At 35.0% G+C, this 15,181-nt stretch overlaps 1 protein-coding gene across 1 annotated transcript in view; it reads right to left on the minus strand.

Annotated features, from left to right (window-relative positions):
* Positions 1–653: 653 nt before the first annotated feature.
* Positions 654–15,181, minus strand: part of LOC143188789 (peroxidase) — a 154,285-nt gene continuing 139,757 nt past the window's right edge. Inside the window, exons 12-14 of the mRNA XM_076393232.1 lie at positions 10,659–10,857; positions 979–1,084; positions 654–909 (exon numbers count right to left, since the gene is read on the minus strand). Of these exons, the coding sequence (XP_076249347.1) occupies positions 807–909; positions 979–1,084; positions 10,659–10,857 (408 nt within the window). The 3' untranslated portion in view covers positions 654–806. The remainder of the gene's footprint in view (positions 910–978; positions 1,085–10,658; positions 10,858–15,181) is intronic.

Genomic DNA, 15,181 nt, shown 5'->3' on the forward strand with positions numbered 1-15,181 from the left:
ACTTCGGTTCATTCCAATTCGATTCGGTTCAACTCGGCTTAATTCGGCACAACAGTCTTGTCTGTCTCGTGTGTCGGGTAGCCGTAAGATACACGGGTAGCACGGGTAATTTTGATATATCCGGGTATCACGGGTAATTTTGATATATCCGGGTATCACGGGTACTTTTGATATACCCGGGTATCTCACCCAGGTACCCGAGTATCTCACAATCAATAGCTCTAATACCAAGAAGAGAATGTAATATTAAATGGTGCTAAGCCTGAAGGAGTAACGGTGGGTGTAGGAGGAAATGGCAGACCGAAGAAAAGGAAAAGTCAATTCCCTGTTTCAGAGCGGGCCGAGTTCAATAAAAAAAATCTTTTACTTCTAAATGGCTGTTATTATTCCTATCTTTTATTACTATATTTTTCTGAAAAGTCGAAATTCTTGTTCCGAAAGGAACTGACATATATATTCATACTCCATATATGTTAACAAAAATTGAGTACCTACAAAAATTATATAATACATATGTATATTTATGAATAACTGAAAATACGTTACATGTTCCTTACTTTACTTACTATATCATCAATCTACTTAATAACTATTTAAAAATTACATATAAAGAGAGACAGGTAACAGTATACATAAATTTAAAGGAAGATTAATGCTGTTGAATTTGGAAAAATGTTTTACAGAAACGATACATGTTATTAATATAATATTTTTACAGTAATACCTCACAACAATACTTCACGCAATATGAATTATATTTACTTTTACACTGTGACAAAATAATAAAATTTAATATTACAATTGTTTTACTTCTGAAGGTATTGTTCTGTACCTTGTACTTTTGGTGTATACTCTTTCCATAATGAAAGATCTACCTTTGGAATGCGATTGCAGCTCACGATAGGATTACTGTAACGAACAGATACTTTTTAATGCATGGTATAAAGTCATTGAATAAAATAAAAACGGGGAACTTACGTTGCAGATACGCCGTTAAATGCTCTTAGCTGCATGTGAGTAATGTGATCGCCATTATCACATAATAGCCTGGCAAAACTGGATTTTCGTATTTCATTCAATTGTTCTGGAAAAAAAAAACAAAAAATGGAATTGAATAAATATGGATTATAATATTTTAGCTTGATTCAAGCCACTGACCGAGTCGGACATATTTATGATGTTCAGCGAGTCAATTCTGTATATGCCGCTCAGTCTTCATAAATAAAGTAATAAAAAATGATTTGTTAAACAAGTAGAAGTGCACAGTGTAGTATCGATGCCCTGGATAGGGGTCTGCAAGTAAATGTATCAACGAAACTGTGAATGCTCCTGACTTCAGGAATATAAATGATTCAAGAAATTGAACGATAGTAACACCAACAATGGAATCTCCAACACATACACTTGTGACACAGTTTATATCCTAGTAAAGAACAGGCAATTGTTATGAATGCGATCGAAAGTACTCCTGTTAAAGGTTACACTACACCTATTGCTAAAGTTATCTCACCGACAAACATCAGATTTATTTCAAGAATATCTAATAACAGTTTTTCATCTTTTTCTATAATCATTATTTAAGTATTTGTCCTCCTTTATGTTAGCGGCAATGCATTTCTTTTAGAAAGATAGAGTTGGAAGAAGGATGACCGAACGGTGCATGGTCTTTTATGGATTTATGATAGTGTCCTAGGATGCGTATGACCCGAAGGGTAAATTAGTGAGACTAAACAGTCCTGGCAACAAGCAACGGTTGATGACCATGTTGGGTCTCCTAGCTATCGAGTGTCATTATATTGACTGTTTATGCTTGGAAAGTGTGTCTAGTGATAGCAAGCGACCCGACGTCATACTGCTAAAAAAATAGGAACTCTGTTCCTGGAGGATCTAACCATGAAGTGGGGAAGACTATGCCTTTTGGTAAGAAAACTGTGATGAATCACATGGCACTTATCCTAGAACCTTGAACGAGGAACATTCTATCGAGTTTTCTAACATATATATTAGTAATTGTAAGACCTGTAAATATTCACCTACTTCTTATTTTATTATATATTATATATTTTCATTATAGCCTAGACAAACTCTAATGTATTCCTTTGTTATTAAATTAAAAACGAATGCAATTAGAATAAGTTCCACATTAATTACGAACTACCGCGCATGCCTTAAGGAGGTAACTGATAGACCTATCTAGTGCATCGAGACCGCTCCTTAGAAGCAGCGACCATCCTCAATGATTAAGGTGATTGATGCCCCTTTTAGATCCAAGCGCTTACGTAACCTATAGAACAAATATATTATCTTTATATTATCCAGATATACTATCCTTATAATCTTATAAGACAATTCTAACGAGGGATGATCACCAACCCGGAAATTAACGAAAATATGAGACTTTGGGGATACATAGAGCACATGCAGGTATGTAATATGCAATTTTTCCTGTGGAAATTCATTCTGAGGAGGTAACATCAATTCCTAAAAGTTCGCTAATTTTCGATTTTTTTTATAATTCGTAATTCATGGGAGATAGAAAAAAAATGTTTAAGACAAAATTTGCTGTATTTTATTAGATCTATCGACTAGTCAAATATTTTGCAAATGTTTAAATAATTAAAAAAAGGTTATATATAAAACTGGTAATAATTTGTTTTAGAATTCATTCTTTCAGAGGAACTGTTAGTTGATGGTACAGGTAATTACTTAACAACATAATTCATTTTTTAAATACAAATACAACTTCAATTGTGTGCGTTGTATTCCTCAATACAATCGAGGACCTCTGGATACCTTTGTATTATACGTAGGCTGAGCTCTTAATTTCATAGTAGGCACATATATCAGTTGGATATATAATATACAGGGTGTCCTAAACTAAGTGCGGGAGCCGGAAATGGGAGATTCCTGGAGTGATTCTAAATATCATTTTCCTTTGCAAAAATGTCCTCCGAAACTTTGTTAACGAGTTATTAACGAAAAACCCCGACCAATCAGAGAGCGCGAATAGAGAACGCTAAGCCGACCAGCAACAGGGTACAAGTCACGCGGAGCGTCTGCTACTCACCCTGCTTGAAGCTTGGACAAGAAACTCAAGATCTTTACGTTATTGCCCAATTTCTCCTAAACTATTGGATGAAAAATTATGAAAAAAATCAGAGACACGCTGGCTTTTCAAGTTCCTAGGTGGGTTTTGTCTCTGCTAACTGATTCTAGTTTTTGGTTCCAACTATCTTGTTTTATTTGAATAATTTTGTTTTGAATTAGTTTATTTAGACTATTTTTAATTTAGGCTCCCAGTTTTTTTAACTTTTCTTGTAAATCTATTTCTGGATTTATAGGTTGATTAGTTCCAAGTCTGGTGTTATTGTTTTAATATAAGCTTTTGTTGTGGTTGTGGATTTACTGACTGCTGAGTTTAGTGATTTAGTTAGACTATTAATTTCTTGATCTATCTGTTGCTCAGAGTTAATGATGTTATTAATTTTGTAAGTCGAGCAGATGGCTTTGTACATTTCCCAGTTTGTGTTTTTAACGGTGAAGTTGGAGAAGAAGACAGAGTTGCTTGTAATTTCTGTGAGAATTGGGAGATGGTTTGAGGAGAGTTGGTTGATAGTTTTTGTGTTTACTATGGATGGGATATTAGTTATATAGAAGTCAATATTTGTAGGTATTTTTCTGGGAGCTTGATGAGAGGAGGTGTCGCTGTAGATAATGTTGTAAGTATTATTTTGCATAAGATTATAAATTAAATTGCCTAACCTGTTATTTGTTCTGTTGTTCCATAAGGTATGCTGTGCATTAAAGTCTCTTCCTATAAGATATAGCGAGTTGTGGCTAGTTAAGTTATTTAAGTGATCGTTTGTTGGGATTGACTTAGGAGGGCAGTAAACTGCTCCAATAGTGATTGCTTGTTTAGTATGTAATTTAATGAATAAAGATTCTATTGGTCCAATCTCTGATTGAATTATGTTTTCATATTTTAAGTTCTTGTGTAGTACTATTGCTACTCCTCCTCTGGATTTATTTGTTGTATCTTTTCTAATTGTTTGATAGTTCCTTATTTTGAGAATGTCTGAATTAATAAGCCATGTTTCAGATATTAACATTGCTTCAATGTGGTGAGTTTCTAGAAACAGAGTTAATTCTTGGATTTTGTTTTTGACACTGGTGGCATTCCAGGTACAAACTGTGGTTAGTTTTGTATTATTTGTATTATACATTGTAATTCTTGATTATTTCTGCAAAAACTATTGTTTGTTCAAGAATTGAATTAGTATTTTTTAATCTATTATTAAATTCTTTGGCTAAAGCTAAAATTTTTCTTAGATTACAGATGTTTAGTTTTTGTATTTTACTAATTGTTTCTGTTAGTAGTTTGATGCTTTCATTAGAATTATTATTAGTGTCTGTGGGTTCTAGATTAGTAATATTATGATTTACCGCTTGTGCATAAGTCATTGTTGTTTTCATTGGTATTGGGTAGAGAGACGTGATTTGATTAATATGTCTGTTTGGTAAGTTTGGAAGTTGATGATTTTGCAATGTTTGTGTTTTTGCAATATGGCTGCTTGTTTGTGGCTCTATTGTTTTTTCTCTTTTGTTTAAATAATTGATTAAAGAGGGGCATTGATTGTAATTTGCAGGGTGATTGCCTTTACAGTTGTAGCATGTGGCAGGTGAGTCTGGAGTTTTTGTACAATCTTTTGTAAAGTAGTTTTTAGTACATTTGAGGCAGTTTGGTGCTTTGTTGCAGTTTTTTGCTAAATGTCTAAATGCTTGACATCTATAGCACTGGATATAATTTTTATTTGAATTATATTTTCCCCAATAAACTCTTGTATGGAATAAGTGACTTATTTTGTATACTTGTGCTAGGGTTCCTGGCATGAAAGAAATACGAAATATTAATTTATTGTTTTGTGAATTTTTAATTAGGTTAAAACAGTTAGTGGGATTTAGTCCTTTTTTCTTTACTTCTTCTATTACTTCTTCCGGAGTTACATCTTCTAGTCCCTTTATAACTAGTGTTAATGTCTTATTTTCAGGAAGAGAAAATGTATGAAATTCAATTTGATTGGATTCGCTGAGTCTATGAAATTTTGATATGTGTTAATATTTTCAAATTGAATTTTAGTTTGTTTTCTTTTACATTTGATTTCATATTTATCTCCAACTATTTTTTCTACAGATGAAACGAATGTTTTTAATCTTGTTTTTCTTTCTGAGTGTAAATAAATTGGTGGTGGTTTCCTAATTGTCGTTGATATTTGTTTTTCTGAAGTTGAATTGTATGAATTTGATTCTATAGATTGATTTGGTGGATTTGATGCATTATGATTAGTTTTGTTATTGAATTGTTGATTGTTTTTGCATTTGTCTAAGTCAAAGCATTTCATTAATAAACCGAATTTGTTCCTTACCGGAATCGTGTGAATAATGGTTTCTTCCAGTTTTTCTTTTGTTTTGAGATCTTCATCAGCTGAGAGTTTATTTGCGTTTAGGTTGTATAATAATAATGAATGGCTTCTACTTCTGTTGATAGAATATGGCTCTTGAGCCCTCCTCGCCTGATGGCGGAGGTTTTTTACTTTTGACGTTGAATACCCCACTGTTTCAGTGTCCTCTTTTCTAATTTCACTGATTTTCACTCAGGTATAGTGAACACCTCTACAATTCTGTACTAATATATTAGCACCAATGGATCGATGTCCTAACTACACAAATGCTCGATTCGCAATTTGTGTGCAAAATGTCGATTTTTTGTCCATAAAATCTTTCAATCCGCTCTGTCTACCTTGGCTGTCGCGGCTACTTATCAGTTCCGAGGCCTGCGAATCCTATTGCGAAATCGCAATTCGTCCGATGGCCGCCTTGCGGCCGCAACGGTAACTAACAGTGTCACGGTTCCGCAGGAGTGGGGAATTTACGGCCTTATAAGGATATGTTACAGTTTGCTTATGATAACATTCTAAATTGCTAACAATAATGAGACTCCTATTACCAATGCTGTTAATCATTGGAACAATGGGAAGAGAAAACGGCTTTAGAATGTGTCAAACGGAAATTTCAAAAAGTCACATATTTACAATTGGATGGGTGAGTTGTAAACGGTGTACTGTTATATTAAAAAATTGTTAAAAATTTCTGAATATGTTTACGATAATTGTGGGGCCACTATTGTAGCTCATGTCATTATTCATGATTTTGATCTTCAACAGTAAGTTGTAGAAGCTAATGAAAAAATAGGATTGAAAGATTTGAAGGCATCTCGACATTGGATCTGGAATTTTAAGAACACTTATAGAATAGTTTCAAGAAAAATAAACAAATTTATTACTCGATCATAGGATACCGATACCGTGCAACTAAACGAAATTGCTTTGACTTTTGCTGATAATGTAAAACCTCGTATTAGAGATATCGGAAAGGATGGTACATTCAATGACGATGAAAGTGATTTTATTCTAGAGTTACATTTCGTCCGTATTTTAGCTATACTAGGAACAAAAACTGGTGCAGCAGCAGTACCAGTACTACAGCTATACTATATTGCCTATAACATCATCTCCTGGAAAACTACTGTGAGTTATTAGTATTGGGTACTGATATGTTACATTTAGTATACCATATACAGGGTGTAACAAAAATGTTGCAGTTCCTTGAAAGAGGTGTTTCAGGGGGTGATTTGAAACAACTTTTTCCTTAGCGAAAATGTAAGATGAAGCTTCGATAACGAGTTATTAACGAAAAACACCGGCCAATGAGAGCGCGAGTTTGCCGCCCGAGCGGCCTTGGTAGTGTTGGGTACGCGCTAGACGCTACGGTTGTACTCCGAACAAGAAGATTGGCATACATCGAAGGAAATAGCATTAGTATGAAAATTGAAAGCGACATAACAAATAATACCGAGTCCTTTTTTTGTTTATCGTTTGAAATGAATAATTAATTAAAATCGAGGAAAACTACGTGCAACGTAAAAACACGAATACAGAGATTTTTGTTTAAAGAGAATCAAGAATAATTACAATTACTTGATGTGAGAGGATAAGGAATACGTAAATTTCCTAATCGCATAACGTATAAACGAAAACACAATGCAACAAAAAAATGAACGGAGAATTGGAGAATTAACGTTGAAGATAAAAACGTTCAAAGTAATTTATTTGATTTCTGCATTTCGCAGATCCGACCGATTATTATTCGTTATGATTCAACTGTTGATCGGACAAACTCTTGGCTCAGACTTGTAATATTTCACATTATGCACCTAAACAAAGTGCGCAGAGAAGTTTAGGTTCATACGATAGTAGAAAAAATACGTAATATTAAATATATTATCTTAGAAACACTTTTTAATATATCTGGAAAGCAAAGACCGACCGCTAGGTACATGTATAAGAAAAGGTTATTCAAAATGTGATTTCTACAACATGTTAAAAAATCGCCGAAATCAATGAGGAAGCAGATTTTGTTAGAACTTGACCCAAGTACATTAAAAAGAAATATTTGTCGCCTCAGTGAAGTAAATATTAAATGATGAGTTTTTTATCATTTCTATCTAATAACTATGTAACTAATTAACAATGTTGTACTGATGATAGCAAATGGCCCTTTTGCTACTTCTGGGACTCCAAATCAACAACAATAATCAAGGAAAAAGACACAATTTACTTCGTCACCAATATTAATTGATAATTTACCATAATATTTATCAGATTTTTCCGATTAAAATGACACCAAACATGATAATTTTAATTATATTTATTCATTTAGTAAGTGATAATAATTCAGTATCTTCTACTTTTTAAATAAGTAAATATGATCCAAATTTTGTCACGAGTAGTGTTCTTTTAATACAAAAAATCTCACAAAAGTGATGGTAAAAACTTGATAAAGAAATAATTAAAAACGAGAAAGTCAATTTTGCTCCTGCAATCGTAAATTTTTTATCTTTGTCATATGCTTCCACTCTCAGTCTCTTGTTCTCTTTTACTCGCTTTGGTTTTCGTCGTTTGTCGGAAACATCAAAACAAAAAATATTTTATCTGCTTTGACAAATCTGAAACTACAAATACGATGGTTTCATTTTTATACAGAGTGTTAAAAAAAACCATTCAATATTTATATGGTATATAGAATACACTGCACTGAATAAAAAAGCTTTAGTAAACATAGGTCGAAAGGTCAATCGGTTTTGAGATATAAACATTTTTGTTTGCTAGTATCATGATTGACTTACTTGCTTCCATCGCATGCGATGTTTACTTTAGTGTTTATAAACCGCGTTCTGAATGTTCTTATTCAAGTGCCGACAGTAGATTTCATTGAGAATCAGTCAGTTGTGGATCGGCAATTGTAGATATTACACAGTTACAAAGTATCGTGAAAAGTTCAGCGTATTATTGAATGAAGAAATGACAGATATGCATTTTATGTATGGCTGTGCAAATGGAAGTACTTTATCTGCACGACGTCTTTACGCGGAAGAATTTCCTAATCGAAGGATTCCCTCTCACATGCTATATCGGCACCTAATACGGAGAATCGTATTTTAAGGATTGTAGAAGAAAATCCCGGAACCAGCGTAAGAAGAATATTCGCTGCCACAGGAATCGGTACTACTCTGGTCTGGAGGACGCTTCATGAGCAGTTATTCTATGCATACCATATTCAACGGGTACAAGCCTCACTCTACCGGACTATCAGGCAAGAACAGAATTTTCACAGTGGCTACTCACAAAATGTGTTGTGAATTCGAATTTCGTATCTTGCGGTTTATTTACTGATGAAGCTGCATTTACGCGAAATGGAATTACAAATTTCCATAATAATCACGTATGTACGGAAGAGAATCCTCATGCATTTATTCAAACAAATCACCAACACCGTTTCTCGTTAAATGTTTGGATGGGAATTGTGGGAAATCACCTTATTGGCCCTGTAATACTCCCAAATCAGCTTTCAGGAGCTGCTTATTTCAACTTTTTGGTGAATACATTTCCTCAGTACTTGGATGATATACCTTTGGCAGAAAGATTATCGATGTGGTACATGCATGATGGGGCACCACCTCATTTTGTGTGTAATGTAAGAGACCACTTAAACATAGTGTTCGATTAAAGGTAGATTGGACGTGGTGAACCAGTTGCATGGCCTCCTCGATCCCCCGATTTAAACCCTTTGGACCTCTTTTTATGAGGATATTTAAAAAGCCTAGTGTATTCCTCGCCGATGAATGATTTAAAAGAATTACGTAATCAAATCCACCAAGCTTGTCAAACAATTCGACAGAAATGTGGAATTTTCGAGAGAGTTCGCGACTCTGTAAAACAAAGACGCTGTAAGCATCGAAAATTTAGTAGTAAATCAATTATGATAATAACAAACAAAAATGTTTATATCTCAGAAACGGTTGACGTTTCGACCTATGTTTACTAAAGCTTTTTTTAAATATTGAATGGCTTTTTTTGAACACCCTGTAGATGCATTATTGTAATTCCTGTTTCCCATTCTTTGATGTCTATCACGATCTTCATGCTAGTAATTGTATTTGGTAATTTTCCAAGTTTTAAACAGATTTGATCAATTTTCAAACTTTTATTGTTTACAATTTCATTATTCTTAATTTTTGTATCATTTTGATGTCAAGAAGCACCTTTTAAATTTTTTCCCATCTGCTATCAAACGCTCTATATTATAACGCTTTATATTGTTATTTTGAAACATCGATTTTTTAAAAGTTCGTATGACATTAAAATAATTGTAATTGCTTTTTTACTGGTTTATGTTACCAACAAAATAATAGTTATGTAAAAGTATCAAGTTTTTACTGAAAAATTGATCGTTATTAGTAGAGAGCAGTGTAATTAACAGTAATACTAATGTTAAAATTTCTATTGAACAGGTTTATAATATGGTTTCCTCAAGAATTCCGCTATTTTGGAGCAGTGTTTAGAATTGTTCTATTAGATATTACAGATGAGCGAGGAATTGGAGCCCTGAAATTGACGTCGGGCAGGGGACATCCTCGTTCTCTATAACGATGACCGTATCATAAACCGTTGTTACAGTATGCGCAACCGCTCAGGTTGATCGCGATACCATTATATCCTGAGTTTTTCGCGCTTCTGCAAAGTGGATATTTGATTCAATACGTTGGGTGCGGAGTCGGTTGTTGTGGGCTGACACTGATCTTTCCATTTGAGTCGGTGTTAGTCCCTAGAGACTGACATTGTACTTTCCGTTTAGGTGTCGGTCTCTGTGGACCGACAATATCAAACATATAAAATAAACTTATAAAAGAGAATAGACCAGAATGGCGTTAAGGAATGTTATTTGTTGTTTACCTCCGTATGTCGTAGCTTAGGCTGAGTTCTTTCTACCGGCCGAACTGGAAGCATAGCGAAATTATCTCCGCACCCAATGTATTAACTACGAGTGTATTTTGGGCAGAGTCGCACCCATAGGAAAAGTCGTATGTGATTGGTACACTGACACTGCCAGAATTTAGTATTTAAGGTCATAAAAGGCAACACCTAATTCAAACTAAAAACGAAACCTTAGATCTTAACCTTAAACCTTAGATCTTAGGTGCAAAATTAAATCGTCAACCCGACACTTATTGTGAAATCGCGAGTAATGCATCAACAACTTACCTAAAGTAAACGCTGATTCGTAATCACCTCTTTCAAACCAATAGCGATCACCTACACGTGTTCGATGAAATTGTTCCTGAAGTATACATAAAAATGTTGGCCCAGTAAGTGTGCCTGGAACATGGCTTTCTAATGAGCCACCAACAGCGAGATCCACGTCATCAGGGCTTGTATACAACATTGCCAGTTTTTCAATATGCTGTAAACAAACAACAAAATTTTCTAAATCGTATGGATATATGTACAGGGTATTTCCAAGCAGGACATTTTTTGGAGGGTAAATTCCAGACACGAAGACCATAAAAAAGTTTATATTCACATATGTCAGGAAACGTTTAGTTTTTTAATTATATGGTATTTTATATTGCGTACGGTGTGGTACTTTCCTTAAGACCTATTACTATCTATCACTCGTTCAAGGACCCGGAATATCCCTGCGCCTAGTAGGACCTTAAAGAGGTTATCACTCCATGCAGGCAAGAAATGGACAACACTTTACGCAATATAAAATAGCATGCAACTAAAGTAGTATAGATTTTCGAGCATATGTGCGTTCAAACTTTTTTCATTGCCTTTGTATCTCGAACCTATTGTGGAAAAGTGTCTTATGATTTTCTTAGTTTTTAGCGAATTTGAGTCGGCGTTCTACGCATCACACAATGGCGTATAACTAAAAAAATAAACGTCTCCGAACATATGTTCGTATGAACTTTTTTCATTGTGTAGGTATGTAGAAAAAGGTGTCTCTAGGTATGTAGAATCTACCCTCAAGAAATGATCCATATGTTTGGAAACGTATAAGTATACATAGTGTAACATGTATACGTATCAATATTTCGAGGGGTGCCAGGATACCCAGTTTGATTATAAAATATCCTATGACATAATGTCTGTTCTGCTTTCGTTTTGCAGTAATAATGCTTTAGAGTTAACATGTCCATAGGATAAACTAAGAGTCAGAGGATTCTGTTATTTTGCACATACATTAAAGGGGAACAACACTTTAACCGTCGAAAAAAAGCATGTTTTTTACGAAGTTTTTTAAAGACATATATGCTCTATTGAATATATTACTCAGTGGAAGGGTTAAAAGTACATATTTTAGCTACTAATTAAAAATTTTTTCATTACTAAATATACATAGTTACTCATGCTTTAGTTATTACTATAACACACTGGAGGCTGAATAGGACTTCATAATTTTGAAATTTTTTCGTATTCAATTCATCTGCGGGAAAAGATTCAAACAGTTGTTCGTAAGACTTAAATTTTGAACGTTCTAAAAATATTCGTCTCGTAAGTTTTACGATATGTTTTTGAGTCTTAAATTTCGAATGTTCTAAGAACATCCGTACTTCAGTATATTATAGATTATAAAATATTGTTTATACTGAAAATCTTATTTCATTAAAGCGACAAGTAATATACGATAGGCAAAACCTTACACTTTCCACCGGCAGAACTTTAATCTTTGTGGCTTATCTGTTGGCAATAAATCTTTTACTCGATGAATACGGTAAGACCGTTGACCATCTTCTGGTCGTATCCGGTCGGTGGTTGATTTTGAGATGGTATGTAGTTCTTCAATTTGTCTCACACTTGTATGTTTTTCTTGATTTTCTTGAACATACTGAAGGATGAGGTCCTCATTTTCAGTAGAACGCGCAGTTCTAGGTCTTCCTGCAGTAGAATGGTCTGACCGGAACGTTCTATTCTCTCGTAAGTTCCTTATAACCCGAGATAAGATCTTCCACGTGATGGATACCCTATTTGGGAATTTTCTGTTATATTTCCGTACTGTCCCAGAAACATTGCAGTTACACTGCGCGTATACGACAAACATGTCGTAATATTCGGCATTCGAATACATTTTGCGCGTTAATATTTATGGCTACACGTACACTTAATTATTTACACTTAAACTTAGTTTTATAATGTCTTGAAACTGTTTTTAAAATGTCTTTGGTGGCCGACGGGGAAATTTGGTGGAACGAATTGGAAATAATTCGCCACATATACAAAGAGATAACTAAAATTCGTTTACTCTTATTGTTTGTAAGTAAATTAATAGGAAATCATCATGAACTTTTTTTAATTGTTTTTAAAGGCTGGTATCAAGAACGTAGAAAGTGTAAAACTTGTAAGTACATCATCTTTTACATTCAAGTTATATAAATTCGAAAAGTAATTTTTATCAAACTGATTTACTTTTGCAGATCAAATCAAAGTTTACGCTCGAAATATTTCGTATGTGACTCGTGCCGCTCAATGCCGCTTGCGGGTGACTTGCACCAAACCATAATAGCATTTTAGAAACGCGAGAATAAGATATGACATTTGCCTTCTCTCTCGTCTTTCTAAAGCTATCCGAAGTGATCCGCAGGGCCGAATTCACGTATGTACGGTTCGTGTAGTAGTGTGTATAGTGGAGGGGGAATCACAGTGTGGCTCCATCTCGCATTCATGGCAACCACATGTCTGTGGATAATATTATTTCTGTAAAAAAAACTGTAACGGCAGATACCGACCACGACATCTCGTAAAGTCACCTGACTACCCTAGGCCCTTAAGGGCCTAGGATCAGATATGTCAGGGCGGTGACATTACCGACAAAATTAGGCAAAAACAGAGGTTTACGCGCTGTCGCTTTACGTCCTTATATTGGAAGGTTTTGAGATGGAAAAGGACTCATTCGATAGAGGAAGGTTCAATCTAGCCCGCTCTGGTCATTATTTAATCAGCTTCTGCTGATGTTCAGTAATATGAGTGTTCAAAGTAAAGCAAAAATCGACAAATTCACAGTCATGAAATCTAAGTATTTTTAGCTAATTTAGGGATTGTTCTGAGCGAAATCATGACCAGAGCGGGCTAGATTGAACCTTCCTCTATCGAATGAGTCCTTTTCCATCTCAAAACCTTCCAATATAAGGACGTAAAGCGACAGCGCGATTTTGCAGTGCTTTTTGCGAGGTTAGAGATAAAACAGAGTAAAAAAGTGACAAGTTTAGTTCCGCTTGAACAGACCAGGCGGCGCCTAATCAGGAGGCCCGTGCTGCCCTGAGTTGGCACGCGAGTTTCGAGAATTTGACGTACCACTACACATGCAACTATACGAGCTGCGTGTTTCGTTCATGTCCCACAAGAAGTCCCATGAAAACTCATTCCGAGTGACATTGTAAGGTTCGAACAGAAAGTGAGCTCGGCGGTTCGGACCGCTTCGGACGGCTTCGGAAAGATTCGGAAAGAAGCTTGAAACGCTTAGGTCCAAGTCACCGGCAAGCGCAACGAGGCACGCGCAATCTTTTTGATATAGATATTTTCACGTTTCGACTCGAATGGAGTTTCTTCGGTCAGATCTCCAAAAATTTTTATGAAATTTTGAGGGATGAGTTTAAAGATCAAACGATGACATTCTCTGTGTATTTTGTATGAAAAATTAAATTAAAACAAGTTGATATACAAGCTGATACAATCGAGAAAGAGCGATTCTACATGCAATAATAAACTAAAAATAAAGAATATAAATTGTTTATAATATTTATATGTTCTTAGGTCTGGGTTAGGTCTGGGTTAGGTCTGGGTTAGGTCTGGATATAAACAAAATAAAAGGAGTCATTGCTAAAAATACATTAATTTAATATGTTTACTTTTTAATTATAATAATTTATAATTAAATTTTTCCCTCCGTTACCGCCTCTTCCCCCAGGGCAGGATCGCAGTTGCTGCCGCGACCCCGACTGCGGCTTCTCCCATACTTCCGCTTGCAGATTTTCTTTTTAAAGTCCCGAAATTACAATATGAAAAATAGACACATGTTATTCACAAAGTTTACTTCGTTCTTGAACAAAAAATGAATAGATAAATTACTTAGCGCTTTAGCATAAGATCGCCTATGATCTACGTATCTTTTGTCGTCATGCCTCCTCTAAAGCTAGCGCCGACGCCGACGCCGACGCCGACGCCGACGCCGACGCCGACGCCCACACCAACGCCGACTCCGACGCCGACGCCGGAGTCAGTGCAAGCTTTAGAGGAGGCATGACGACAAAAGATACGTAGATCATAGGCGATCTTATGCTAAAGCGCTAAGTAATTTATCTATTCATTTTTTGTTCAAGAACGAAGTAAATTTCGTGAATAACATGTGTCTATTTTTCATATTACAGTTCTGGGATTTTAAAAAGAAAGTCCGTAAATGGAAGTATGGGAGAAGCCGCGGTCGGGGTCGCAGCGGCAACCGAGATTCTGATGATTATTATAAATATATTAAATTAATGTATTTTTAGCAACGTCTCCTCTTATTTTGTATATACCCAGAGCTAACCCTGACCTAACCCAGACCAAACCGGAAGGAGAAACGAATTGGAAATAATTCGCCACATATACAAAGAGATAACTAAAATTCGTTTACTGTTATTGTTTGTAAGTAAATTAATATGAAATCATTATGAACTTGTTTTAATTGTTTTTTAAAGGCTGGTATCAAGAACGTAGAAAGTGTAAAACTTGTAAGTATATCATCT

The sequence above is a fragment of the Calliopsis andreniformis genome, chromosome 3 (assembly GCF_051401765.1).
Source record: "Calliopsis andreniformis isolate RMS-2024a chromosome 3, iyCalAndr_principal, whole genome shotgun sequence".
NCBI lineage: Eukaryota > Metazoa > Arthropoda > Insecta > Hymenoptera > Andrenidae > Calliopsis > Calliopsis andreniformis.